Here is a 25,807-nt window from a genome sequence, read left to right as displayed (position 1 = left end):
TTGGGTCAGTATAAAAAAACAAAGCAAGGATTAAAATTTTGTTGACTAAAGATTTATTATTTGTATATTACTGCTGTCCCAGAAGATTACAAAATCCCATTAGCTTGTACCAAACAGAAACATATAAAAATCATTTTACTGCTAAGGATAAAATTTTACAGTTCATTTCCTCATTCAATAACTTTTTTTTTTCCAACTTATTAGATTGATGGAAATTCTTTATTTTGCCTAACGTAGCATTGTCATTAAAATATGCTGCCCTAGTTAAGTACAGCAAGTTACTGTATTTTGCCATCTCCACTGAGCTATAAGGAAGAACGATAAAAAACAGTATTTTAGATGGTTAGAAAGAATACCTCAAACATTAATGGGTTGAGAGGACCCATTAAGGTTTAGGTTCGGCTGAGTTTGCACCTAAAGATTTCAGAACCCCATTGGTAACACCTGCGAACTGGGCTGGCACCAATTGTGGGTGTTACCCGTTAAAAGGAGACGCTGATAACAATGACGTCACAGGGAGCGAGTATCCTCAGGAAAATGGTACCATTTTTGGCAAGTACCCAAACATTATGGGTTCTGCTCACTCCTCGTTACGAGTCCTATGCATGTGCAGATTGCTCCGCCAACCACTTTTTTCCTCCAAAGTTTATGATTTATATGCACAACGTCAGGCTTAGTTCACACCAGCTTTCTGTCCATTGATTTTAATGGCCTTTTATTATTTTCCAATCATGCCCGTTTGAAACACTTATGTAAGGCTTCCGTCATTTTAGAAAAAAATAAAATCTATTTTCCGCTCCAACAACATAATTAGAATTATGAAGGTCAGAATGTAGGTGTAAACTGGGCCTCATTTTTAGGTAGGATTTTTATAAATTAGAGTAAATGGATACATGTAAAGTATGCCAGAGATCAGAGCGGTTTTATATATCTCTATTCACACATGTATTTTTGGTATTCATTTAATAGCAATAATAACAATCCCCTCCAAATATATTTAAAGACATTATAAAAGTGCTCCTGGACACAAAATATATCCATACAAGTTTTAGTTAGTTCTGCAAGACTACAGAATGAATAGCCTACGCATAGCCTATTGCAATATCATATTGGAATGGAATTTAGGCAAGTGTCTTTCCCCCTCATTGTTTACCATACTTGTGGAATGGCTGTCTATGATATTGCCATATGGGGCTTCTAAGATTTTAAGTCTTTGCAAGTTTCACCAACTGTAGGGCACTTTAACCTTTACTGCTGAATGCAATTTGTACACACAGGGCTTCTAATAGTATGTTATTTTGTAGGTTATTTAGTACCAAAGCTGGTCGCTTGCTGCCTTAGATATACAGACAAATTTTAGCTTTTACTGTTCTACATATGACTTCTATTGCTTAGCTGGGGTTGTGTCTGCAATTACAGATGTTGGCTTACTGTTCCAATTGCAAATGCAAAGCTGAGACTATGTCTTCTCGCCTGCATACATTTTCCTTCTGAGCATACAATTTTTAATTCATGAAAAGTTTTAATATTTCCTTAGTGAAACGATAATATATAAATTCTACTAACAATTTCATGTTACAGGAAGTTCTTCACCCTGAAGATTATCTCCACTCATCTTCGACAAGTTAAAAGCGAACCTGTCACCAATGACCTCACTTTCACTAAAGACAGGTTACAGAAGCCAACTACAGCTGCAGTGCAAATACAAAAATTTCTACCTTCTCCAAGCATTTGCATTGCAATATAATTGTGTGTTATAACTTATCTTGCACTATGAATCCTTTGCTTAGTCCTAGGAGTTGGTTTTGTTTTGGATGCATTATAAAAAAACAACATGTGACTTGTCTGTGCTGCAGACTGCTCAGCTCTTGGCCCCAACCTTTGTGCTCCTGTACAGCTCCTCACCTCTTCTCCTTCACAGAGCTCGTAGCCTGGTAAGCTGACGTCACTGGGAGAGAGGAGCTGTACAGCAGCACAAAGGTGGGCCAGGAGCTGAGGAATGAGCAGCACAGACAAGAGACATGTTTTGAAATGGATGTAAACCAAAGCCCAACTCCTGGGACTACATAGAGGTTTCTGTCAGGGTGCAAGGTAAGTTATAACACACAAATATATTGTAATGCAAATGCTCAGAGAAAACAGAATATTTTCAATGCAGCTGTAATGGGCTTCTGTAACCTGTCTTTGGTGAAAATGAGGTCCCTGGCGATAGGTTCCCTTTAACTTGAATTTCCACCACTGGACACTCTATGGTATATTTTATCCCCTTTAAGGCTTCCATACTCTATATATGCCCTAACTGGACATGTTTATGCAGATAGCATGTGTATAGAAAACCATTACAGTTGCCCACTTGAAATTCCGAATCATTGCACCTAGAAATGTCATTGGTGTCATTTAAAAGATTGAGCCCATTGTGTTTCAAAGTGCCACAGAACTGGAAATATCAACTAGTAAAGTTGTGAAAAATGTGATTATAAACAGGTACTTTAATGTAAAGGGGTTGTCCACTATGAGCAAATAATTTATATTGTTTATGTAAGGAAATGTTATACAGTTTTCCTATACACTTTCTGTATCCATTCCGCATGGTTTTCTAGATCTCTGCTTGCTGTCCTTCTATAGAAAGCTTCTACATTTCTTTACACAATTATTTGCTGAAAATTGACAACCCCTTTAAGTTGTTAACTCTGGCTCTGTGACACCTAAAAACACATCCTGATCTTAACACATTGCTCTAACTTTTATGATTCTGGAAAATGCCTTAAATTAATACATTTCTAGCTTCTACAAGTAGTAGTTTAGAAGCTTATATACTATTCATATATTGAACTCGCTTATAAAACATGCAGAGGGCCCCTTGTTTCCCTCTAACGGGGGTGCAGATAGCCACAGTATTAAGTTTTAAAGCTATATTAGAGATAAAACCTAAAAAAAAAATAAAGAATACCATGGTTTGTTTGTTTATATTGCTACCAAAACCAAACAATATTGTACCTAGCACGTGTCAGAAGAGCAACGAGAAGCCAAAACTATTGACCAGGAAGGTCCATTAAGATTTTTTTTCCCATTGGAAGCACATCCAAATAAGCAAATATAGATTCAAGCTTCAGACATATCTTTTCATTTTCAATAAACAAATCTGTACTTACCTATCATGTGGTTTGCAACATGGACCTGGATATCCCATTCATTGTAAAATACCATCTGGCACTTGATGCATTGATAGGTTTTTTTCTACAATATTATACAAAAGATGGAATTATTGTACATAGTTATATGAATTTGTAAAACATGAATATTTACTTATGTTTATCAAGATGCACAGATTTCACATTTAATTTATTTAGGACTATACACATATTATTAAGGAAGCATAATTCATTCGTAGAAACTGTCTTTCCTTGTTGTAAGTGCTCAAACTCCCTTCACAGGATAAGTCGCTCAAGTCCAACCACAGTTAAGTTTAGAATGAAATAAGGTTGTCACACTAGAAAAGGAATAAATCATTCTCTATTTTAATTCATTCTCCATAGTCAAGACTAGAATCATCTTCAATTAATCCCACATGAAAAATATAATATTGAAGGGAGTCTACTAGCTCAAAAAATTACCCGCCCAAGTATTGTTTAGGGGACCTTATAAGCTTTCCATAAAGCTGTCATAATAAAGAAAATTCTGTCTTCATTTGCATGTTCTTACACAGAAGAAGAGATGAATGGAGAAAGCCATAGATGTATGGCCAGCTATCATTACATTAAAGGTCTATAGACACACACACTCACATATATATGACCAAAAGTTTGGACACACCTTCTCATTCCAACAGTTTTCTGTATTTTCATGACTATCATTACTTTAAGAAATGAAGGTCAGTCAGTCCGAAAAATTGGGAATACTTTGAAAGTGCCCCCAAGTGTAGTTGCAAAAATCATCAAGTGCTACAAAGAAACTGGCTCACATGAAGAACGCCCCAGGAAAGGAAGACCAAGAGTCACCTCTGCTGTGGAGGATAAGTTCATCCGAGTCACCAGCCTCAGAAATTGCAGGTTAACAGCAGCTCAGATTAGAGACCAGGTCAATGCCACACAGAGTTCTAGCAGCAGACGCATCTCTACAGCAACTGTTAAGAAAACAGGGTGCAGCCGCCTTCATGGTAAAATAGCTGCTAGGAAACCACAGATAAGGACAGGCAACAAGCACAAGAGACTTGTTTGGTGTAAAGAACACAAGGAATGGACATTAGATGCTGTTCCATACAATTTGCATTTAGTTGGACCATCTATTTCAACAGGACAATGACCGCAAACACACCTCCAGGCTGTGAAAGGGCTATTTGACCAAGAATGAGAGTGATGGGGTGCTATGCCAAATGACTTGACCCCCAGAGTCACCAGACCTGAACCCAATCAAGATGGTTTGGGGGGAGCTTGACCGCAGAGTAAAGGCAAAAGGGCCAACAAGTGCTAAGCATCTCTGGGAACTCCTTCAAGACTGTTGGAAGACCATTTCATGTAACTACCTCCTGAAGCTCATCAAGAGAAGACCAAGAGTGTACAAAGCACTAATCAAAGCAGAAGCCTAGAATATTAGACATATTTTCAGTTGTTTCACACTTTTTTGTTAAGTATATAATGTATCACATGTATCAATCCATAGTTTTAGTGTGAATCCTTTTTAGTCATGAAAATACAGAAAACTCTTTGAGTTTGTGTCCAAACTTCTGGTTTGTAATGTGAAATTTATATATATATATGAGAAACCTATTTTTATAAAGATAAATATTGATGGATTCTGACTTTTGTTTTCCAGTAGTGATTTTAGAATCAGGGACTACATGATATATGGCAGATACTCTTAAATATAAAAGTAACCATATGCTACACATCTTCTCCAGTATAAAATATGAAAAATGTATAAATGTGACAATTGGTGTGTAATATTTTAAGTTTAACCTTTATATCATGGGATTCAACCTTTTAAAACAAACAGAACAAAGCCCATATCACGCTGCTCGCCATTTTCTTTACAGAAAGAGAGAGTTATTGCCTTTTCTGTTCTTATGCTACATGTCAAAAATATTCCTCAGCAACATTGAAGCAGGTGAAGACTAAACTCTTTGTCTTACTGCTATGAAGCCCAATTTAGGTTTCCCACAGTTTCTACATTGTTTTGTGTTTTCTCATTAAGTAAATCCAGTGAGATTCTTAAAAGTATATCCACTACACATTACATAAATGTAGATAGAGGATCTATATGGGGACAAACCTTCATAACATGGAGGACCATGGAGAAAGTAATAATTAGTACAAACCAGCAGTGAAACAGTCATATGAAGTGTATATTCTGTACAGTGTGAGCACTACAGGTTAATAGCTTATCTGCTGTGCAGAAAGTGTCAGGAGAGGAGAAGGTAGAGGATGGGGTTGAAGAGGAGTGTATGACACAGCTTGAGGTGCCGAGAGAGAGACAGAAAAAGTTCTGAAGAATCACATACTGTGTAGGAGACTTCTGCATCTACAAGGCTGAATACAGCTACACATGGAGAGCACTATCCCATGACCACCCCCTCTTTCCTCCAGAATAAGCAGGGAGCAGCAGCCCTTCCCCTCTGAGAAACCTTTTCTATAAACATTTCTAGGAAATCACAGGAGAAACCAGCACAGCCAGGAAACACAGCTAAACTGGCTAAGCTGAGGATAGAAAAAAAAAACTAATGTACATACCGTACGTAGTGAAGATAATAGGCAAAGTTTTTCTGCATCCCAAAAGCTATTAATTTAAGGCAACATAAACTCTAAAAACATGTTTTTAAAAAAAATTAAATTGGACACAAAATTGCCAAAGATTTAGTGTTTTGGCTGATTGAAAGCCTTTGAAAGTTGATGCAACTTTCAGAATTTGTTTTATCGAGGATACTCAATGTAGAGGGGTTGTCCGGTTTCAGCAAATAAATGTTATGGTTTTTAGAATGAAAAGTTTAAAGTTACTACAGGCGGTCCCCTACTTAAGAACACTCGACTTACATACGACCCCTAGTTACAAACGGACCTCTGGATATTGGTAATTTACTGTACTTTAGTCCTAGGCTACAATGATCAGCAATAACAATTATCAAATGTGTCTGTAATGAAGTCTAAGTGTTAATATTGATTCTTATGACAACCCAACATTTTTAAAATGCAATTGTCACAGAGACCAAAAAAGTTCTGGCTTGGATTACATTGATAAAATATACAGTTCCGACTTACATACAAACTCAACTTAAGAACAAACCTACAGACCCTATCTTGTATGTAACCCGGGGACTGCCTGTATTTTCCAAAACATTTTCTGTATCAATTCCTCAGTCTCCAGATCTCTGCTTTTCATTATACAAACAATACCATTTATTTCCTGGACAAACCTTTTAACATTTTTAAGGAAGCCGCAGAATGGTGAAAATTAGCAGACTAGCAATTCTGATCATAACTTTAAAATATTTTCATTTGACCAATTCATAGTTTAATCGATTAAATGTTTAATAATTAAAAACCTAAAAATGTTTCTGGCCACAGTGAAGACTGAAATTGACTCCTTGTCTTTAAAGTACAATCTGCCCAGCATGTTCTTTCCTTATAGACAAGCTATCTATATTAAATGGTGCACACTTCCTCCAATGATACAATAAATGGAAGACATCAGCATGCCGGAGGTAACTGTTCAGTGTGACAGTCACTTTAGATATAATGTCAGGGCTGAAATGCTTGATCCTGTCCCGATATCCTTCCTTCAATAGGGTGAGGGTAGAAGCTTTTAGCTGCTAGCAAAATGCTGACTGCAGTCATGGCAACAAATGTCTTAAAGACTTTCAAGTTCCTGCCGTTTTCGAGAAGAATTGTAAGGAAATGTCCTGACACCTTTAGCTGGACTTCACCACTGTTCTGTCCTGATACATAGAATGGGCAGGTACACCCATGGAGACTGCATCTATAAGAGGAGGTAGGGGAGGAGGCTAGCTGGAAAAGAAAGTACAAAGTGAGAAGATTGCCCTCTTTTGGCTCCTGGATTAAAGAGGTTGGAAAACAGGAACATGGGGAACTGATGAAGCTATAACACATCTGTTTATTTCGCAGTAAACAACAAGGCCAACTATAATATATAAACGATGGGGCAGCTTATTTTAAGAGGAAACGGTCAGTTCCTGTCTCAGAAGCTGTTTTAGAAATTCTATACTTACAGTATAATATGTCAGGATCCCAGCACTACAAAAACAACTGATCCCAAGGTTACAGGCAATGAAGCTGGTGACTGATGTTGATAGATAAGTATGGAACCAGAACAAGGAAATTGCCCTGCATCATAAGCATACCTTAGATGAAAAAAAATTATGGCCAGAACGCAAATAATTTTCTAGTGCTATTCACATGCGAACTAGGTTTTCGGTGCACCATGGGCGTGGCTTCAAATTGCGAGGCTTCTGTCCAGATTTACTTCCCAACATCTTCTACTCATTCGTGGTTGATAGCTCCCTGGGCAAGAAAGGGTGGTCTGAACCTAAACTGTGATGTGCAAAAAGCTAAATTGCATATTCAAAACTGTTTTCTGCATCTAGGCCACACAATTTCACAAGAAAGGTATGCTTATTATGTAAAACACAATTTAAAAGGCCATAGGTTTAAATTTTTCATGTGACTGAAGAGCTGTTCTGTTCCCTTTAATGTATTTTCCAAATTAGCCATACATAGTATAAATGCATATATTGATATATGCAGGGTGAGCGAATAGTCATAGGAAACCCTTTCATTTAGGAAATGAAAGGGGGAGATTCCATATCTGGATACCCTAGCAAACAACAGGTTATAGGGGTCTATCTTGTAGGGTATGGCCACCATCCTGAAGGCCTCCAAAGACCAATGCAAAAGATTGTGACTCAAAAATAAAATGTTATTGATACAAGTTAAAAAAAAGTTTAAAATACAGAGCGATGCCAGAACAAGTAATGGACGTCCAAACATATAACCTGCAAGTATAAAGAGAATGTAAGAATAAATAAATAGTGCAGTATGAGCAGCAGTGAATGGTGGTTAAAATTGATTACGGTATTTATATAACACAGAGAAAAGATTAGTTTATCCAATCTACTCCACCGCTTGCCATACACCACAATGCATGGCTCTTTCTCAAGGGGTCAGGTTAGCTGCTTGGACATACATTACATGTTGTTGCATCCCTCTGTATTTTAAACTTGTCAGCTTATATTAATAACAATATTTTTTAAAGTCTTTTGAGTCTTTTTTGCATTGATCTTTCTTCTCTTGCCAGTGTCTTAAAGATAACCGGCCACGTAAATTAACCCACACAAAATAAAGATTTCATTAAAAACTATATTTAAAAAGTATTGGTTCCTTTCCATGGCTGCACTGTTATAATATCTGTTTGTAAACCTATATGCAACTCATCTGATGTGAATCCATCATACTGAATCCAATATTAACACATATTCATGAGTTACTTGCACTGTTCTGGCTTCTTGTTCTTGATTGACAGGTCTCAGGACTATGATATTTAGCTGTATGGAACACTGGGAGAGAGCTCATTGGGCCCTTAAAGTCAAGTGACATGGATGACATCATGTAAGTTCATCTTACTTTTGCAACATCTTGCCTCATGTATGTATCTGATCACATTAAATCACAGCATGCCTCCATGGAGGGTGGGGAGGAGTCGAAGTATATGGAGGACAGGTTAAAGTAGAAGTCCATGGAGGCTGCCGTGATTTCATGTGATTAGTAAACTGTACAATGTGTATATTTCTAATGTAAGGAGGCTAAACAACCTGTGATGATGTAACCCTGGTCACATGACAAGCTAAGAAGAGGCATGGAACATGGGGAGCTGTGAATGGGAGGGTCCGACTGAGCAGGACAAGCCTTCTATGATGCCAAGCAATATAAGATAAGGTTGATTATGTTAACAATTTTTTATCTAAAAGAAGGGTGTCAGTTCAAAGGACAATAGCCGTATATGTAAAAATGTGATGACAGGTTCTCTGTAAGCATCTCTTTAAGGTTCTCTTTTTAAAAAAACAAAAACTTAATCCAATATGGCAGCTTTCAAGATGGTGGCCCTATTCTGGACATAGCCTAAAATATAGGACACCTGTAACATTATTTGCTGGGGTCTCTAACTCTAACTGTGTGCATTGATCTCTGTCAAAGGACATCTACTACTAGGACCAAGGATTGTAACCCAAGCACACAGACATACTGGTGTGTGCCCCCTCTGGCTGGATCTACTTTTCATTTTGCTTCTTATGACCTGGTTTTTACCGAAAAAAATTATTTTTAATTATGCAAATAAGCCTAAGGGACTCTAGGCTCCATCGGTGTTAATGGAGCCTGAATCCCATAAGGTTCATTTGAATATTGTTTAAAGTGTTTTTTTTCTTTAAAACAAGGGCATAAGAATCTAAAAGAATAGAAGATCCTGCCAAAGGGGGTACACACCAGAATGTCTTTTTGCTTGGTTGACAATCTCTGATCCTGGTGGTAGAAGTCCTTTTAGCTACCTGTACATAAACATGTGCAACATGTGCAAACAGGCCTAATGCTGGTCCAGTCTCATAGACTGTACACATTGCACAGGACGGGAGTCCTTGCAACATACAGAAACATAATGCTTCCTGTCCTATCGAGAACAGAATAGAAATAAAAGACCAGTAAACGGGACTTAAGCCCATGCCAGGATCTTCAATTCTATTTGGGGGATAAGATATCATGTAAGCTAGTGATTCACAGTTGACATCCACTTTGTTTTCAAGGAAAAAGGTAGCATATTGTATTTTCATAAATATAATCTAAATAGTGGATGTTTAGGTGATAGGTCACACTAATTACCTTTGCATATCTATTTCTCTTGATGCATAGCTAAAATTTGAAATAGACCCCACATTTGTCATATGCTCCAAACAATATTGCCAGTGAGAGTGTATGGACACACCCCTTTCAGAAGCAATACAAACTTTGTCTTTTGTGTTACTTCTGTATACACAGTTTTTTCTCAATTTACATTACTTATACTTGTAGCAGCTTAAACTGGCTTTGGAATTTGATGGCGCTATATAAAGATTATTATTATTTTCTGAAATTTTAAAAATTCTGTAAATGGCCATTCAATGTGCATACAATGGGGCAGATTTATCAAGTGTCTGAAAGTCAGAACATTTCTAGTTGCCCATGGCAACCAATCACAGCTCAGCTTTCATTTTACCTGTGCTCATGAATATTTTAAAGGGGAGATGTGATTGGTTGTCATGGGCAACTAGAAATATTCTGACTTTCAGACAGCTTGATAAATCTTCCCCAATATGTAGATATGGCTTTGACCACTGATTGGTACTGTAAATCTATCTATCTGCCAGTGAAATGATATTTTGTCATCATCATAGCCATGATGACTAATGCCCAGTGTTAGAGACATCCTTTAGAGGACTGTATTCCACCGTGTGGCCTACACTCCCTGTACGCCTGGTTTTGGCCAGACTGAAGTGGGGAGCTTCTGTGGCCACTGTGACCATTCAGTGCAATCAGTGGTCACATGGAATGCCAAAAATGGTGACATCGCTGCTCATACGTAATCACCCTTGCACATAGAAATGTAGGAGTTCCTCAACGAGCGCCAGAAGCTACCGGTGGGATTTTTTGGTCAGCCTGAAAAACCCCTTTAATGGAAACAAGCAAAAGGACCCCAAGTCACATATCTCATCTACCCTATTAACGCCCACTCTTAGCTTACACTATATTAGCCATTTTCCTGGCTTGTAGTAGGAATGCATTTGCTTTATCTTACACCTATTACACTTGCAGCCTGAAGCGGTTACATTTTATCTGCAATAACCTTTCTATCTTCAGTCCTAATAATACACCCTATTGGGTACACACAGATCTATAGATGCATTAGACTGAAAACTTAAACTTTACTGGCTTACAGCAATCCTGAAACCATCAATTTAGTTAACAAGATCTCTCCTCCCCTCAATTACTCAGAATGTTGAGCACTATCAACACTTGATACTGCACCATCTACAGGGAAATATCGTCTTTCCTGAATTTTCAATAAGATGTAATCCCTAAGAAAGGGATTTCTAAGGTGAGGGCCCAGATCAATTTCAAACAAAACTTGTATATGGTAGAATGTACTGTGACTCTTCCAAGGGCTTAATTAAAATAAGCCATCCTCTGCTACACTGCTCATATAGACTGTGGGATGCGGCAAGCCAAGGAGTGCAGTCACCAGAGGAGCCGCCAGACTGACCTACAGTGACAGAGACTAAGGAGAAAAACAGCTACGAAAACACCATTCTTATTATTTTCATAATCTGCTGATACGCCATTGGAAAAAATGAACTTCAATGAAATTCCCATATTTCACAGAGGATGTGACCTTTTCTATGTTGTGGTGAAATTAAACTAGGAAAGTGATGACTATGTGTCCCTTTAAATGTCAAATGTGGATGTTACATTTTTTTTATTGCAATAGAATCTGTAGTGCTCTTCTCAAGATTAAGTTGTCAAAGAAAATGATCTGTGTATCTGTGTGAATTTCATCTTGTTGCACTGACTATTGCAATATGCTATATGTAATATTTATGGCTGTAGTACATGTAAGTGGTGATTTTACACCCTCTTCTAAGCAAGCATAGTGATGCAGAGGCTCCCTAGGTACAATGCTGCTTCCAATCTACTTCCGTTCAGATTCTTCGTTTTATGTGGTGCTGCAAAATTACAGAATAATATTATAAGCCCTTTATACTCTACAGGTCATGCTTCATCAAAGCAAGGTCCTGTGGAAAAAAACATTGTATGCCCACCACTGTAGGGTTCAAAACCTCTTATATCCGTGTCTAGCCTCGCCTTTTACAAGAAGAAAGCACACATATATTTTGTAAATGTATTGTAATGTATTTTTCATCTCATTTATCAAAAGTGGGTTATATTTACTGAGGCAAACTCAAGGTAATCCACATACAGATTTCCACCAAGTGAAAATAACAAAAACAGGATAAACTTAACACAGTAATGCCAGGGACACAGAGGATGTAAACAGATAAAAAGTTATTGCTATGTTGGACAGGGACATAATGGGGTGCTACTGTGGAGGGAGATCTGCATCTATTTGTGCAACCTCTGTCTCGTGCTGCTATAAGTACACTATAATGAGAGCTCCTCTAGTTGCTGAAATGTGTGTTTGGTTATTTTCTAACTTACGCCTAATACACAAGATAGTAGATGTTGGCCGTGAGCTAGCCACAAAAATTATATATTGTCTATTGTGCACGGTCACAGTACAGTGATCAAACCACGTCTGACTGCGCCATGACAGAGCTGGGCAGCTGCACTACAAAAGCTCACCCCTCTCATCTTGCGAAGGTCAAAACAAAAGCAAACTCAGACCCTGTTTGGGGCCCATTTTTGCACACGGTAGGTGTGTGTTGGGCCTAACCATAGAGTATTCCATTTGGACAGTCACATTATTGGCAGCTACAAGACAGGGGCTTAAAAACTTTTTGATCCAAGATCCTTCAAACTAATCATTAACTATGCTTTGATAGGCTATAGGTTTATATGCTTGTAAAAACAATAAATAAAAACATTAAAAAGAGATTTGCCAAAGCTAAAAGAATGGGTAAGATTTATCAAGCTCTCTATGCCAGAATTCTTGAGTAATTTGTGCCCAAAAAAATTGTCTGAAATGCCTTGTGCCACATTTATTAAATCGATTTTAAGCACTTTGATGAGCACGAAAAAGAGACGTGACCTCGGAGAATAGGACGTGGCTTTGCTGGGAAAAGTCGGTGTCCCAAAACATTTATTCATTTTTCGTATTAAACTAACCCGACTAATGAAAATGAAAAGAAAAAAAATACGAATTAAAAAAAATAAAGTAAAGTAGTTGCTTATAGTAGGCAATCAGCTGACTTTTCAATAACAGTAGTAGATAACAGTAGTCCAGTAACCTTGCATTGTAGTGAGCTTGTGTCCTGCTGCTATAAAAGTGTAAAAGCAGATTAGAAAAAAAGGGATGGATGGCCATTAGAGAGATTAGTATAGCAAAGTATTGGAAAAAGAAGCTCTTAATATATTCATAATACAAAATATATTAATATTTCAAAATTTTTTGTTTTCATGTGTACTATTGGTTTATTGCTTGGTGGAAAAGTTACTGGCCAAATCCAAAATCATTTGCTATAGCCAATCTAATGTTGTGTACATTATTCGTTTTACCTGTAAACTGTAATATTGGAAGGTTTAGAATGAGTGAGGTTAGAAAATACAGCAGTAATACAAAGTTGAAGGTAGTTACCTCCTCAGATTGTGAAGGGCTGATGCGGGGCATAGGGGACACCTGTGGCGTTTTCAGAGTTGCATTATTTTCAGGCTCTCTGTGAACTGTCTGAATGTGATTTTGGAGTTCACCTTCAGATTCAAATTTAACATTGCAGCTAGAGCATCGAGTCTTCATCGTAGAGGATTTATTCTTACCATCTACACAAGGTACATTGTCAGTCTGACTTAGAGAAGGCCTAGAAGTGCTTAAAATGACATTGGTGGTTGGACTGGCACTTTTACTAAGATTAACACATGTAGCACAAAGGCCATAGGGCAAACCATTTATATCAAGCTTCACCAAGTCCTGTTTTGAGCGAAACTCCTTTAGACAAGAAGCACACTTGAACAACTTTTGTATGGTAGGTGCACGACCAGTGGACTGAATGGCAGATCCGTTTCCAGTTTTCTGCATATGAAATGTGCCGTGGATCTTGAGCTCCAGGGTGGAAGTCACGGTCTGCATGCATACCACACAACGAAACCCAGTCAATGAATTTCTCAGATCTGGATGCATTTGACAATGTTCCAAGAAATCCTCCTCGCTATGTAGAGGCAGTTTGCAAATTCTGCAGTTCCCAGTGTCCAGACTCTTACTGTGTGTGACTTTGTGTTCTGTAAGAGTTAACAAAGATGGGAAACGTTCCCCACATATTGGGCACATGTAATGCTTAACAGGACCAAGATGTGTCTGCATGTGCTCTCTCAGCCCACTTTCAGAAAAAAAAGTACGGGAACAGACATTGCACTTATAATTTCCTTTAATCAACTCAGCCTTTTTCTTCACAATTGCACTTTCTCCAGGTCGGATATTATGGTCTCGGAGTTGGTGATTCTGCAAAAGTGAATCCATGGTATAAGCGGCACCGCATATATCGCAGCCATACATTGGTTCTGAGGTATCAATGTCTTCTTCACTGCCATCGTGACTATTATGAGACTCTTGATTGTTTGTCAACAAGTTCTGAAGTTCCACCTCTTCTTTCTGAACTTGCTCCGGAGCTCCATTGGTTCCACAGTTTTGATTCTTGGCTTCAAAGACACAATGTTTTTCCCTCAAGTGTTTTTCTAATAAAATGATGGCATGAAAAGCCTTGCTGCAAAATTTGCAATTATATTTTTTGCTGTGGGTTGTAATGTGACACTGTAGCTCTACTTCTGTGCCAAAGGACTCACCACAGAAAATGCACTTGTGGATTTTTCCCTGGTTTTCCAGGTGGTTGTGCTTTACATGAAGCTGTAAGTCAGTTTCTGTGCGAAAGTCCCAGTTACAGGAAGTGCAACGGTATACTTTCTTTTCATTGCTGTGTTTCACAGCCAAGTGAAGTTGAATGGAGACTTTGGAGTCAAACACTTCCTGGCATAATGTACAACGGAAGAAAACAAATGTATGCATGTCTAGCAAGTGCTTTTGCAAATCATCAACTGATGTAAACTGTTTGTCACAACTCTCACAAATATAATATGTAGATGTGATCATGAAGTGAATAGTAACATGCTTTAAAAGAGATTCTTGGTTTGGAAAATCTTTGTTGCACTGGGGGCATGTCAATTTTGGCAGAACGGTATCAAGATGAGTTTTTAAGTGAGTCTGAAAACCATCGAGGGATGAATACTTGGCACCACACTGATTGCAGATGTACTCGCCTGCAGGTCTTGAAGGATTGCCACCAATGGTCTGCATCATCTTTAAGGAGGATTGATCCAAAGTAACAGGAGATAAGGGACTCAAAGCCCTAGATTTCTTCCCGTTATGGATGTAATTTAATGCCAGCGGAATGTTCTTGTGATTTTCCTTGATGTGCTTGTTTAATTTAAGAACACTATTAAAGATAGGTGAATTTGTGCAGTATGAGCAAGAGTATACTTCAACCACTGGCTCTTTTGGGGTACCCAACACTGGAGAACCAAAGCGTGAACCACTGAGGTCACAATGGACTTGACGAATGTGCTCCTCTAAAGAAGAGTCTGTGAGAAATCCCATGTAGCAATGGGGGCAAAAAAATGCATTACTGTCTTTAGCAACTGGATTTGGAAACCCATGTGAACTTCTAATGTGCTCTTGGAGCATGTTAAGATCATTGAATATTTCAGAGCAAAAGTTACACTGATACACCATGGCAGGCATAGTGGAAACGATTAACGCTGGATCCTGAGTTTCATGTACCTGTTTGAGATGTTCATTTAGATTGTAGAGAGAAGGTAATACTTCTAAGCAGTACTGACAGATATGAGCTTGTTCTGGTTTATCTAAATGCATAGTTTTAAGATGTATCTGCAGGACAGCAAGGCTAGAAAATAATTGCTTGCTGCAGTAGATGCAGCTGTATGTGACTTTTGCTTGCTTGCTTGAAGGGGCATTTCCATCACCAGTTTGCTGAGAAGCTCTTTTCCGTCCACGAGTTTTAGTTATTGGTGGAGCAACTTCCACCATTGTAGAGCTATCTACAGATAGATTTGAGTCAGGGGTCGTACTCGATACCGATGTATAGCCTACAGTAACTAAAGAGGGGCTGTTGCTTGGGTTACAGGATTCAGGGTGTTGATGACTATCCATATGGCTATAGAGCTCCTCAATGCTGTGGAAATTTTCGGAACAAATGCTGCAAGAATTTTTCTTCTCACCGCTATGAATTTGCTCCATGTGATTTAAAAGAGAGGTTTCTTCAACAAAAAGTTCATGACAATACATACATTGGAGAGCAGCTCTATCATCATTTGGAGAACATTCAGGGTGACATTCAGCTATGTGTTTCTGAAGGTCTTCAGGAAAATCAAACCCCTCCTCACACTGACTGCATTTCTGGGTGTCCTTTAATTTCCATTCCTCCATTCTTCCACCAGACTGGGAGCAATCTTTATTTCTTTCATGTACCTGCATATGACCATGCAATGAGCTGGAGGACAAGAACCCCCTTCTGCAGATGGCACACTTATATGGCTTGTTGGAAGTATGAGTCTTTAAGTGAATTTTAAGGTGATCACTTCTAGAGAATGCTGCATCACACTCACTGCAGTGATACTTTTTGTCTCCAGTATGCAGTTTTATATGGCGATCTCTACTCCTTTTGTGCTTAAACAATCTACTACAATATGTGCACTTAAAAGGAAGTTTGTCGCTGTGACTCTGTTCATGGTGCTTTAAATAGCTGAGGCGGCTGAAGGATTTGTCGCAGAACTGACAGGGGTACGGCAACCCTGGAATGCCCTCTTCTTCACCAAAGTCGCAACCTTCTCCGTGGCTGGGTGATGTCTGGTCTTTACTAGATGGGGATGATGCTGGCCATGAACAAGATGGATCATCTTCTACATCTGCTCCATCTGGAAAAAAAAACACAAGACATTGAACATTAGAAATGGGTATAATTGAAATGAGGGTAAAACAGTGTTAACATTTGTGGTTGATCATAATAATGACAAAATATTATAATGAAGACAATGGGTATAATAGATTACATTTGTGTAGCAGGGAAAACAGTGCAGTATCTAATACAGCTAGGAGCGGGTCTTGTGTCTGAGCCCGGTATGGCCAAGGTAATTTTTTTTCCCAGAAACAATGAGCAACATGCTATTCCACAGAAGACCAGTTTTAAAGGTAAAGTTCAGTGCACACAAATGTGCATTGTATTTAAGTTCAAGAGGTTCCCCAACATTTCTTCCTTTTTCCAACAGAATTAACATGTTGAACTTCCTTAGGAAAGTAGGAATGGTGCTTTCAAGTGACACAGACAAAGAAGAAAACCGGAAACAGGAAAACTGATAAGCTAGCATGAATAAAGCTTTACAATTTATTACCAAGAGTATGAAATGAAGATGATCACTGACTAGGAACATGTAGGTATATGAAGTAACTAACAATTGGATTTGACTTATTCTACTACTATGGAAATAAATGACCCAAAATGCATTATGGTAACTGCCCTAATATAACAATATTAGTATTACCACAAGTAAAATGACTACAGACAGTCCCTAGGTTAAGTACAAGGCAGGTTCTTTAGGTTGGTTCTTAAGTTGAATGTGTATGTAAGTGGGAACTGGTATATTTTATTATTTTAAATTTACATTTTTATTTTTCCATGTGATTTTCAAAATTTTGTGCTGTCATGGGAACAAGGATTATCAATAAAGCTTCATTACAAGACACCTTACAGCTGATCATTGCAGTCTGGGACTAAGGCATCACAGTGGACAGAGAGCTCTGTCTCTAACTAGGGGTCGTCTGTAAGTCGCCTGTACACGACTAGAGTAGTGCTGTGTATTCTATTGATAAAATGGAAAATTGACAAATTACTGACCAACTTAAGCTTAAAGACTTTACATTAGACGGCAGAAAACAGTCAGTAGATACACATGTATAAAGGCAACATCTAGTGTATGGGAATCAAGGAATAACAGCAAATACCCATATAAACTCTTTCATACTCATGCCACGTATCTCGGCACTACTTTGGCTGTGGCTTTACCATATAGATACCTTTTACTGGATAAATAACCTAATCACTATAGTAGGTAAATGACCACCGTCACCTGTAACTATACACAACATTAGGCCAGGATTGGTCTTGAAAATATTATCAAAACCGACACCGAAAAACATGGCTCCTTACTAAGTTCTTAAAAAGAAATGGACCTAAAACCTTTGCTCTCTATATACTAGTTTTAAAGATTTTCTAAATATTAGGCCTCATGCACACAACCATGTGTGCACAAGGGCATCAAATAACAGTGTTGTTGTTTGCGGCCTGTTTGACATCAGCGGGTAAGCTCCACTCACACCACCAATGTCCATTAAGAGTGCCTGCATCTAGACACGGTACATGCACAAGATAAATCTATGGGGTCCATGAGCTAGCTAGTTCACAGCCTAAAATATGGTTGTGTGAATGAGACCTTTATTGTAGAACATAGAACTGCAAAACCCTTGTTATCCATAACATCTGTTATTTCAAAGCGTTATAGTGATACACCATTATATAATCAAATGGAATCTATAAATATGCAGATGAAACCGGTGTTCTTTTTCATGATTGAATGCTAAAACCACTTTTATTTTCGGCCTCCTTTATTGTTGTATCTAGTTCTTTTCTGTCCTATTGTTATTATTTTTCCTGTGAGTCACCTTTTCCTGGAGACTGGTGCCTTCCTTATTTACGTGTAGTATACTGGCATCTTACTGCATGTAATAAGGTGTATGCAAGACAAGGTTTGGGCAAACTGTTTTAACACCTTAATGAAACATGACGGATCTGTATCAGGACCTTTAACAATCTGATGGACACTTACAGTATATGGTACAAGCAATCAGATCCCCTAGAGCAGTGGTGGCGAACCTATGGCACGGGTGCCACAGGTGGCACTCAGAGCCCTTTCTGCGGGCACTCAGGCCATTGTCCAAGGGCAGAGTTCACCAAACACAATCTTCCTGCTGTCCCAAGCAACTTAAGAGATGCTACTCTCTTTATTGGCTGTTTGGAACTGTGGGGAAAGTAAGAAGGTTAAGAACTGCATTATCTTTGGAGGTCATCCTGCTGGACCACCATTCTTCCTCTACAGAAAGACCCTTGAGAGAACCTACAATGATAGTCTTAATTTGCCCTCCTGTCATCTGTATTGGTGGCCTCAAGGGGGCAATACAATTAAAAGATGTGGAAGAACAGAAAGCAATAAGTTACTGTACAAAATTCCATGCTGGCACTTCATGGTAAATAAGTGGATTTTGGTTGTAGTTTGGGCACTCTGTCTGTAAAAGGTTCCCCATCACTGCCGTAGGGTTTACATACCATAGGTGGCATAAATAAAACAGACGTCGCAAAAATTAAAAATTAAAATAACCTCCCTGTCCCTTGAACTAAATAATAAACAAAAATAATAATAAAGTTTCTTTTTTAGCACCATTATACACAACAGTACTGTACAGAACATAAAGATGTTAGGCATCACCAAGCCCAAAAATGTTCAATTCATCAATATAAAAATATTAATAACTATGATTTCGGGTGGTGAAGTAACATCCAAATGTCTGAATCACTGCTGTTTTGCCATTACATAACAATTAAAAATTTGAATAAGAGGCATCAAAATTTTGTACACAGTCAATAATGCAAATGGTAGCAATGGAAATGTCAGCTCATTCAGCAAAAAAATCACTACTTGCACAGCTCCGTAAACCGAAGAAATAGTTATTAGCGTCAGAATTTGATGAAATTAAAATTTCTTCTTTTCCACAAAAGATTTTCACTTTTTTCAACCCAAAAGAACAAAGGGAAGGGAGGGTATCATTTGAAACGCACAATGAAAGCTGTAAAAACCCCAAAAAACCCCCACGACAAATAGATTTTAATGTCAATTTCAACACATTTGGAATTTGTTTTCCCAGCTTTACCAGTTCCACAACTACAATACAGTTCCTAAGTTCCAAAATCCCAATGTGGCCAGTAAATAATTTTTGGTATGATTAAGGATTGAGTAATGCCTTTCTCTATCCCTCATAAAATTATATACAAAATACTAAAGGTACTTTAATTCTGTGACATAATACAGATTTGCTAAATTGGTGATTGTATTAGCCCACTGAAAGTAAACACAGACCTTAAAAGGCATTTCCAGACTTTTCTTTCATAACCTGGAAGGAATTAGCCAGGTATTCTATACCAGTCACATGGATGGAAGAAATATTATATTCCATAGATGAAAGCCAGGACTGGTAGGAATAGTGTAAACATAAATGAAGCGTGCGTTCCTTTAAGGTAGAAAGATTTTACTAGAATCTTAACTTCTTTACTTATCCACAGGAAACAGATGAGGATTCATTCCTTTCCTGCATCCAGAAACTGATGACAACACCATCTCACTATCAATGCCAGATGGCAGCCTTCTAACTCTGTGAAAACAACCAAACTTCACTCCTGGAGCCATGCCCATTACAACTATTCCTTTTATTACAAGTTAGAAATGGCAGGATTTGGGGGGATTTATTAATGCTCTCAAACAAAACGGTATATGAAGGGGGCTCTTCTCCATGTGTAATCCAACGCAACAGAACTCATCGCTAACACCAACTGCTGTCAGGAAGCTGGAAGACAGAATATTCAGCTAACATGCTGTTATTACTGGTGGAAAAGAATCCACACTCCACGAGGCAGAACCATGATTTACTTATAGTAGCTGGGCACATAACAGCGGGCACTCCTGTAAACACAATGTTAACCATTGCAGTAACACTGCATGGCATAAGAAAGATTATAGGTTTTATTTCTTGCATAGATCAGCAGTAATATTGAAGGCAATTCTCCGGCCCATCTCTTGTGTATAACAATGACCTGTACCTAGGTCTCCTCAATTTCCTTTCCAGGGTTCTTTATAGAGTTATTTTGCAATTCGTTGAAGTTCTGTTACATAAAACCCACAAAATTAGAAGATAAAGATAAGACAGATTTTTCCTAAGTGTTCTTATCCTTTGGTGATACGTGTAGCCTACACTGGACTGGTAATACTTTACATGCATTCCCACATAGGCATGGTCTGGATGTACACACTAATAAACTAGCCCTTTATCTTTGGGGACAAAAATTGGGCTTCATTTTACTTGTGCGCCATTCCCATTGCTCAGTCATGTATACTAGATTGTTTATGAGGCTTAGGAAACATGTGCAATTTGTTGGCCACAAAAAAAAGAACATAATCCCTTGTGAGCGGCCCATCTGTCATTGGTAGTTGAGCACCGATCACACCACCAATGGCAATAGAAAGCGGCTGCCTGGGACGGAAAGATAGGCAGGAATAGGACCTGCTCTATCATATACAGCATGGGCAGTTGGCCTTCCAATAGTGGCATCGGTTGTGAGCCAATAGGAGGTTCCCTGGACATTTCAGTTCCAGTAAACATAATGTCACAGAGCCAGTGACCTATATCAGTTCATTCCAATACTAATGGTGCTTTATAGCGATTCAAAGAACCAATGTGAACGTGAGACCTAAAAAAAAAAAAAAAAAAACACCTCAATAACTGTTCACAGCAAGAATTTGTGTCTTCTTAAAATAACTAAAAAGAATGTAAGAGAGTAAACTGCCATGGGGTGAATGTATTATCACTGTACTATTTGAAGCCAGTTTTGCTGGAGACTGCATTCATTTAGAGATGTGCCAAATTTTTCAACTCTTCCATAAATTTGGCACATCTTTAAGACTGTCTTCAGTTGTTGTTTTTTGTTAGTACTTTAGTGGAGAGAGATTTGGACATTTTTGCAACTTTTCACATAAGCCTCGCTAACCATGCCCACATTTTCACCCACTTTTCTACAATGGAGCTGGCACAAGTGAGAACACAATGTCACAAATGCCTTATTGTGAGACTCTGAAGTTACAGTTCTGGTATAAGAATGTATTAAATTTTATCTTATCTGAAATGCTAATTTTGTGAGCAGCAATTTTATGAAAATATTCAATAAATGAAAGAGACACTGTAAATTCCATTTTTTTTTTTTTTTTTTTTTTTTTTTAAAACCTCTTCATATGTGATGCGGACAAAAATCCTCTCCTGCAGCACTCAATATATGCTGCTTAGTGTAAATGTGTTTTCTGTGTCACTGTAAGTACACTGCATTTCCGACGAAAGCACTTAACTCTGCAATGTAAATTTTTAATTTTTCCCAAGCAGTTCAGTTACTTCACACTAACAGATTCTGAGAGGGTCTACAATTCTGCTCCTAAGAAATAAATATATGGTTTATTTCTAAAGATTTATCTGGAAAGTCTATTTAAGGATGCCAATGTGTATGTTTAGTGTGTGCAGATGTTTTTTTGGAAAGGGTCTGCATTCACAGCGTTTCACCATTTCCATAAAGCACATTAAAAACAAGTGTGTGAACACTCATAGATGAAAGTATCCAACACTCCTGAGATTTCCAGTGGAAAGAGCTGGCTGACTTTTCTCTAAGCAGACAGGAATGCCCGTGATTTGGAGGCCTGAGTAAATAAAAGAGGTCCTTATTTCCTAATTTTGCTGGCTAGCCGTACTGCAGCAGTCTCTGTGCTGCTGCCAAAGGGGATACAAAAACTGGAACTACACCCAGCAGCTAAAGAACTGTCTTTGTTAGCAAGCCAGACTTTCCTGACCATCTTCTGGCAATAAAAAACTGCCATATCCTGCAAGAAAGACCTCCATCTAGAGTTTGATCATTCTGTAGTCTGTCTAATAGGACTACACAACAGATTTTGCCTGTGCTGTTCTGGAAGAGGACAGCTGGAAACTCAGCTAGTGGCAGCACAACACCTGCTCAGTCATATTTATGGTAAAAATGCTAGATAACAGCTTAAACAGCAAAGCTATACCACAGGAGATACCCAATACAAAGATACTAAACTGCACGTTCAAAGGGTCTACTTGTCAGCCATATGACAGCTAATACATCTATATCTAGAGAGCTGCTCATCTGACGCTCTTAATGGCCAAATAGAAGTAAAAGTAAGGATGTTCAGGAAATATCAGAACTGCAGCATTGAAAATAAGATATGAAAATACACATTTTCGGATCACAATCTAAACCATACACTGTGGAAAAAAACAAAACTTTAATCCTGCATCTGTTATTCTGGCACAGGTTTCTGGCCTAAAACTACAACATGAGCTAGCTTCACACTAAACCAGCCACTATTATGGCCCCAATATGTGGACCTCTATTGACATCTGTATGACTCAATAGATATATCTACAAAGAAATCATTTTATATCTGGCACCGCTCACATCAACATGATGCAATATTCTTTCCAATAAAATGATAGAAATCATGAAAGAACCCAAAGAACCAGGAGTTGTCGACGGTCTGCAATTTGAATTCTGCTCTAATAACAGAAGCATGTGGTCAGAAATGAAGCTAATAATCCACTCGGGTCAGACATCTGGCATTATTCATATAAAAAAAATGGTCTAAAATATTTTTTCCACCATTTTTATGGAGGCATTTAGAACTTTTTTTTTCACATTTTTCTGACTAGTTTTACTGAAGGGGCATGGTCCATTTTTGCACACACAAAAAGAGGTCTCAAATAACAGTGATAAATCTGGCGCAGTAAAACACTGAAGTTTTCTAAGACCTATTGCCCACCAGTGATTTTGATGCATCCAACTAACATTAAACTTGTATTGTGTGTTTCCTGGAGTTCAGTTCCAGTTGCTGAGCATTAGGGCCGGATGTATCAAACTTGTTTGTGGGCAACAGGTCTAAATCTACACTGGTTTACCCTGCAACACAGTGTTTAACACCCCGGGATTATTATTTTTTACCCAATAAAGATAATTCGGCTAATTAGATGTTATATAGATATTGCTTAAATATCAAAAAATTTTGAAGATCTGAAAATTAATAGATAATTTTGTTAAACTGGGTCATGTGATCCATCGGTGACCTTGAAGGGATTACATGTACTTTTGTTCTTCTGTAAAAGACAATTAAATGAGGTGTGCAGTGATGGGGGAAAAAAATTGGTGGAATCCATATACTGAAATATTTCTCGGTTAGTGATGTATATTCATCATCACAATCATTGTTCCAATAAAATACTAATGTACGTTTATAGTTATGAGACTGCAAAATCCGACTATCGAGTCTGTTTGAAGTATGTTACGATGGAGAACTATGGTTTGCAAATTAAAGGGGTTGTCCGGTCTTTTACATAATTTGCCCATGTGTCTTTACTGGTTTATGGATAATAATTGAATGCTCATCAAGTGATTCAGAAGTCCTACTCAAGATTGAACGGTGTGCAGACCTTCCATGCATCTTTCTTTGCATCACTCAGCTGTGCTGAAGAGGTGGAGTTTGAATAATGAGAGTATGAGTCATCCTGCTCCCTCCGCCTCTCCCAGTCTTTCTCAGTATGAACAGATAATGAGAATAGAAAGGTTGACGTCACATGGACAACCTACAGCAGAGACAGAGACAGAAACTGTTTTTGTATGCAGAGGACAGCATCCTGAGAACAGGAACAGGCTGCAGCTTTCAAAGAAGCCAAAGACACAGGTACATATACACGCAGAGATATGTCTAATAGAGGCGATTTATTGAAAAATGGCCAATCCCATTTAACTGTACAAATGTAATATTTGAACTATTCATTTTTCAATCTAGAAAAAAAAATGTTGAAAAGGCGGACAAAATCTATAAAACATTTTATTTTTTTTAATTTTAGCACTCTATTATAGCTACCTTATATCATGGCACTGATATGTGCTGAAACCAGTCATTATGATATAAACAGATGTACTGCTATGAAGCTTCATATAAAAATAATAAAGTGAAAAACACTGGCCACAATGAAAGTTTAAAACTTATTTCTTTCATTTCCCTAGATAGGATTTGTTGATATACTTTGCTACCTAAGCTAGAGCTCTGAAATGGCAGGCCGGCCTCATAACTGCCCTTCGGGGACTCTGTGTCATGTATGTGCACTGCTGCACAGCAATTTTTACTTAAAATGTACCTGAATTTACAATAGATGTTTTCTAAGCATCTAAAACCAATTGATTTACAAATCCAGCACATCTAACATCAGGGGCATTTTCTTCTTCTTCTTGGAACCCACTGAGAGCAAGGCTTCGAGAAAATAGTTATCATTTCCCAAGATTTACTGTAGCTAAAAAACAGCAGTTTAAATGTCTACTGCTGTGCGTGCTGTAGGAGTAACCAGAAACAAAAAATGAAAAGGGATGGGAGATATGTAAGGGATATTTAAGTGATTGAAACACCATAACTAGCAACCATGTTCACCTGTCTGACTGTGTCATATCACATTGCTATTCAGAATGGTACACGGCCGCGCTTTTATATGGCAAACACGCGAATAACAATAAAGTCACTGAAAGCAGAGAACATATAAAAGCCTCCATGGAGGAAGGAGAACGCTTTTCTTTTCTCTTTGCTTTTTAGATTTAATGGTAACCATTAATGTATGATCATATTCCATAAAAATATTTCTACAGACATAGGTAGCTGCCAGACATGATAGAACCGCCACAAAGACATGAGATTGGCAGAACTATTAACAAAAACGTCATATCTACGGTCCACATTAGCAAATCATTTTGAAATTTAGAAAAAAAGCACATCTGAAATAATTCAAGTAAAAAATGCAATTTTTAAAAACACACATGGGCTTTTTGAAAAGGCACCTGCGTTCTGCATTTATCAATAATATTGTTTAACATCGAATAGCCATGTAAGTCTTTGAAAAATACATCTGTTTCCACATGTCTTTCCAGATTCATTTTTCAAAACAGCACACAAAAACACAGCAAACATGTCATAGCAGCATCTCTTTCCTAAAACCTGCATGGTAACACAAGATCCAGCTCCCTACCTTGTAAATGAACACTCGTGGAAACCAACAGCAGCCTGGAAATCGGTGGATTTAAAAGTACCCTGCCATTCAAAATAACCCA

General features: G+C 38.0%; 1 protein-coding gene across 6 annotated transcripts in view; it reads right to left on the bottom strand.

Moving 5' to 3' along the window:
* ZNF521 (zinc finger protein 521) overlaps positions 1 to 25,807 on the bottom strand; it is a 228,700-nt gene that overhangs the window by 113,192 nt on the left and 89,701 nt on the right. For all 6 annotated transcript variants that reach the window (XM_072152045.1, XM_072152046.1, XM_072152042.1 and 3 more), the window contains 2 exons: positions 13,345 to 16,688; positions 3,153 to 3,237 (listed from right to left, as the gene is read on the bottom strand). In XM_072152045.1, the coding sequence (XP_072008146.1) occupies positions 3,153 to 3,237; positions 13,345 to 16,688 (3,429 nt within the window). The remainder of the gene's footprint in view (positions 1 to 3,152; positions 3,238 to 13,344; positions 16,689 to 25,807) is intronic.

This window comes from Engystomops pustulosus, chromosome 5 (assembly GCF_040894005.1).
Source record: "Engystomops pustulosus chromosome 5, aEngPut4.maternal, whole genome shotgun sequence".
NCBI classification, from domain to species: domain Eukaryota; kingdom Metazoa; phylum Chordata; class Amphibia; order Anura; family Leptodactylidae; genus Engystomops; species Engystomops pustulosus.
The sequence above is the reverse complement of the archived record's forward strand: the minus strand, read 5'-3'. Positions and strand labels throughout refer to the sequence as shown.